This window comes from Octopus bimaculoides, chromosome 25, assembly GCF_046866305.1.
Source record: "Octopus bimaculoides isolate indiv1 chromosome 25, ASM4686630v1, whole genome shotgun sequence".
NCBI classification, from domain to species: domain Eukaryota; kingdom Metazoa; phylum Mollusca; class Cephalopoda; order Octopoda; family Octopodidae; genus Octopus; species Octopus bimaculoides.
The window spans coordinates 25,756,231-25,761,230 of NC_142952.1; the positions used below are offsets into that span (position 1 = coordinate 25,756,231).

Below are 5,000 nucleotides of genomic sequence, written 5' to 3' on the forward strand. Positions count from 1 at the left end.
GGCCGAAAACTAGAGATAGTGTTCTGCAACGACAGCAGCAACAGGAATATCGGAGGGCCACAAGGTCCCATTATAGAATCCAAGAAAGGCGCAACGTTACAGCATTAGCCAGCTACATATGGTGATTAAAAGAAGGGACGCCGTACAAAATCAACTGGAAACTGTTGGAGCAACCTGGACCATATTTGAATGAAAATTAAACTTTTCAAGTTTTGCTTGCCACAGAGGAGAATAGTTCTATAAAACTCACACGATCCGGGTGCCTTCTTGAACTCAAAAAGCAAAATATTTACTCGCTGCTTTGAGACAGGAAATTTTTTTTGGCGACGTCGTCATTTTCTATTTCAAAATAGACATCTGGAAACATGTAAGCAGGAACAATTCACTTCAGCCATTGTTGACATTGTATCATGTGGGGCAGCTCTTTTTTTGCTTCCGGAAAAAGGTATAAACTTTTCATCACCTTTTCGTTCCTCTTTAAATCGCCACCAAGCGAAACAGAATTGTATATTCACCTCAAACTTAAAAGAGGCTGTGCGCTGCCCGCCAGCAATGCATGAAGATTCGTCAACAGTCAGTTCAAACCCGGCAGAAGAGTTCTTACCGGTTAGATGTCATAACCAAGAATATATATATACTCTCTTTTACTTGTTTCAGTCATTTGACTGCGGCCATGCTGGAGCACCACCTTTAGTCGAGCAAATCGACCCCAGGACTTATTCTTTGGAAGCCTAGTACTTATTCTATCGGTCTCTTTTGCCGAACCGCTATGTTACGGGGACGTAAACACACCAGCATCGGTTGTCAAGCGATGTTGCGGGGACAAGCACAGACACACAAACATATACACACACATACATATATATACACACACACACACACACACACACACACACACACACACACACACACATATATATATATATATATATATATATATATATATACATATACATATATACGACGGGCTTCTTTCAGTTTCCATCTACCAAATCCACTCACAAGGCTTTGGTCGGCCCGCCGAGGCTATAGTAGAAGACACTTGCCCAAGGTGCCACGCAGAGGGACTGAACCCAGAACCATGTGGTTGGTAATCAAGCTACTTACCACACGGCCACTCCCATATATATATTTACTTTGACAGATAGATAAATAGATAGATAGATAGATAGATAGATAGATAGATAGATAGATAGATAGATAGAAGCAACGTTATACGTACCTATAGTATGTACCTTATTCGGTGAATTTAATCCATAGGTGATCACAGATGACAAAGCCAGCAGACCCAATAACCTCAGCAGATGAACCAGCAGCACTAAATGTAAAACAACCAAAGAATATGAAAAGATTTGAATGACAATGATTATAATGCTGTTGTTGTTGTTGTTGTTGTTGTTGTTGTTGATGATATCGTTATTAACTCTAGGTTAATTTTCATTGAGCAAATTCAAAAACAAAATATTCAAACCGTGACCACTCGGTAATTTTCTTATACAAGGATATCTAAGACTACAGAGACCAATATACCCTTTCTGATTTGAGATTGTAGTTTGTGTGATTTGAAATAATTTGACTGTTATTTTTAGCAGGTCCAGCGGTGACCACGTCATCGGGTCTCTCGGTGACTCTCATTTCTTGTTTAGGATATTGCTTAAAAGGTGACCTACTGGCAGAATCGTTAGCACACCGGACAAAATGCTTACCAGCATTCCGTCCATCTTTACGTTCTGAGGTCTACTTTGCCCTTCATCCTTTCGAGATTGATGAAATAAGTACCTAGGGTCAATATAATCGATTAGTCCCTTCCCCAAATTTCAAGCATTGTGCCTGTAGCAGAAAGGATTATCGATATTACGCCTACGTAAACCTTGATTAGTATGACTATAATCGAAGGTATTCCAGCCATGACCATCATCTCTTTTCAAACATTTTACCTCAGAATTAACTGTATTTTCCAATATGACCTTTTTCTTTTAAAGATAGGTGGATGTCATTTAGGAGGTCAATGAAACTTGGAAGTTATTTCTAGCGTGTAGATCAACCACAAAATGGGTCCTTTTTCCCCACAATCTATTGTTGTTTAATCGAAGATCAACCCTGATCTATCAGAACTATGTTCAATGGCGCTCCACTCATGATCATCCTGTAATGTTTAGACAGTCTTTCTCAAACTACATTATCCAATACATTACTGCCGTTCTTGTGTTTTTTTAGAGAACACAGACATGGGTGAAGCCTCAATTTACAAATAAAGGGTCCTTCAGTGACGTGGCTGCATTATTAAGCAGCCTCCTTTTCAACCACATAGTTTCGGGTTCAACCCCATTGCGTAGCTCCTTGGTTAAGTGTCTTCTCCGACAGCTATGCTATAGCAAGTACATTCATCTGCAGGTCGGTAGCTAACGATAGCGTTCTCTTCTCTATATAGACCAAAAATGTGTAATTTCTCTGACAATATAGAGATGCATAGACATGGACCCGAATATTTGTTTCAGAGTTAGCATAAGGCTAGCAAGTATGGGTTTTCAAACATTTTATCTCAGTATTAACTATATTTTCCAATATGACCTTTTTTTCTTTTAAAGATAGTAGGATGTCATTTAGGAGGTCAATGAAACTTGGATGCTATTTCTTGCGTGTAGATCAACCACAAAATGGTTCCCTTTTTCCCACGACCTATTGTTGTTTAATCGAACCCCAGGGCTCAACTGGTACTTATTTTATCGACCCCGATAAGATGAAAGTTAAGATTGACTTCGGCGGAATTTGAATTCATAACGTAAAGACGGATGAGATGTCACTAAGCATTGTTCCCGGCGTGCTAATGATTCTGCTAAGCTCGTCACCTTTATGGGCCCGTATATTGCAATCTGAAAACTGTCGGGAACGACGAGTTCAGTTAGGCGGAAGGCCTACAGAGATCGGAATATCGAATTAAGAGGAAGTTGACAGAGAGCTCATCAAGTACTGGTGGTAACAATATCTGAAAATTTTATTGTGTCTAGGGATAGTCGTGATGTCAATATTAATAACACACGCACTAGTTCAATCCCGTCCCTTTATTATTAGTCGCTTCGTTAACAAAGCTAAACAAATAGGCGCAGGCGTGGCTGTATGGTAAGATTAGAATGTTCACTCTTTCGCTTTTTGTGGAAAGGCTGCATCGTATATGTCTGGCAATCCATCTGTTGACTTCTCTCTCTACACAGATGGACTTTTATGTTGTGCTTCATGCTACAGATGCGCACAGAACAAGGAAACCATTTCCCACATGTTCATTCAGCATCCGGGCATTGCTGACTTGTGGTTTTATGTCGTACAGTTATTACTTTGTATGAGACAGTCCTGGCTATCAGCCGAGTCAATATTGAAGATCGCTCAGCTGTCCTCGCTGGGCCTGGAAAAGCAGGCAGTTTTCCTCTTCTGTTTAGCGGGCATGCTGCAAAAGGCTGTAGAACGAATACGATTGAAATATGACGAGGACAGACACACAGACACATTCCTTTTCAGTTGAACGCTCATCAGTTTCTTATTGTAGCGCTTGAAGAGGAAAAGTAGATGAGGCGGGAGGAGCCGCTCTCTGGTAAATTCACTGAAAAGAATGAGAGAGTGAAGAGACTGGTTCTACATGAATGGATCTATACTCATATGTGCGTGAAGACCGGAGAACACAGCTAAGAAAAGGGCACTTGACCGTGGTATTCAGGGTAATCTATAAGGTTTCTTCATTTGTGCCAAGTAACTGACCCCTATCTCTACTGGGACGTTTCTTTCCATTTCTCTTTCATACTCTTGTTGTCTCCACTCTTCTCCTTTTACTTCGCAATCGATTCTCCATAACCCCCTCGTCTACTCTTGTTTTCTTTTTAATTTGTTTTTGCAATATCCCCATCATCCACCACCTCTATAACAAATAAAGAAATAATCATCAATAATATTGCTGTTGTTCTTGTTGTGAATGTTGTTGTTTTCGACGTTCCATTGTTGTTGGTGTTATTGTTGTTGTTGCTATTGATGTGGATTGTGGAAGCTAAGGTACTCTCTGTTTGTCTGCACTCTCAGATAGATTTGTAATGGCATATTTTACCGATTGTCGTGTCGTTTCGATGTCCAACCAGCCTCAACATAATGGCCGACATTGTAAGTAATTGATTCGCAGCCCAGATAGTACAGCGACAGGAGGCCATTAAAGCACTGTATCGTATTATAACTTCAAACAAAGGTTTCTCCTTGCCTATTAGATAATGCAAACTCTCGCTGTGGACTTGGATTAAACACTTAAGACAAAAATATACATCCATATAATAGAGATATATACATTTGTGTGTGTGTGTATGTGTGTGTGTGTATGTGTATGAGTGCGAGTGTGAAGATCTTTCTATAACTATATTGCAAGCAAATAATATGTAGACCTGTGTGTGTATGTGTGTGTTGGGGCTGGGGGTGTATTTGTGTGTGCTTCTATGTATGTGTGTATCGGTGGATCGAAACCAGTGTCTGTGTATGTTTTGCGTATATATCTATGTATAATTGCGGGTAATTTTTCATGAGTACTTGTGTTTAATTAAGTATATATATATCTATATTTATTCATTTCACTATATGTTTTTTTTTTGTTTATCGTTATTTTACATATATATATATATATATATATATATATATATATATATATATATATATATATATATATATATATATACATACATATATACATGCAGACATATTCGCAAACATAGACACAAATGTATATATGTGTGTGGACTTCTATTTGTGGATAGAGACATTCATTCACACACATCTATATGTGTGAGTGTGTGTGGGGGGCGGCACAGGACGTCACGAAACGGGTACAACAAAAAAATACAAAGTACGGGTACATGGAATATGAACTATTTTTTCGAACAGCGAAAGACACAAAAGGAAAACAAGACAAGCAACATAAAGAACGACCCTTCATCAGTTGCTGGCTGTTTTTCGAGTCTCGTATTTCGAGCTTT

The 5,000-nt window shown here is 39.1% G+C and overlaps 1 protein-coding gene across 2 annotated transcripts in view; it reads right to left on the reverse strand.

Annotated features, from left to right (window-relative positions):
* LOC128250679 (glutamate receptor ionotropic, kainate 2-like) overlaps nucleotides 1–5,000 on the reverse strand; it is a 47,867-nt gene that overhangs the window by 27,605 nt on the left and 15,262 nt on the right. For both annotated transcript variants that reach the window (XM_089341822.1, XM_089341821.1), the window contains exon 2: nucleotides 1,223–1,318. In XM_089341822.1, the coding sequence (XP_089197948.1) occupies nucleotides 1,223–1,318 (96 nt within the window). The remainder of the gene's footprint in view (nucleotides 1–1,222; nucleotides 1,319–5,000) is intronic.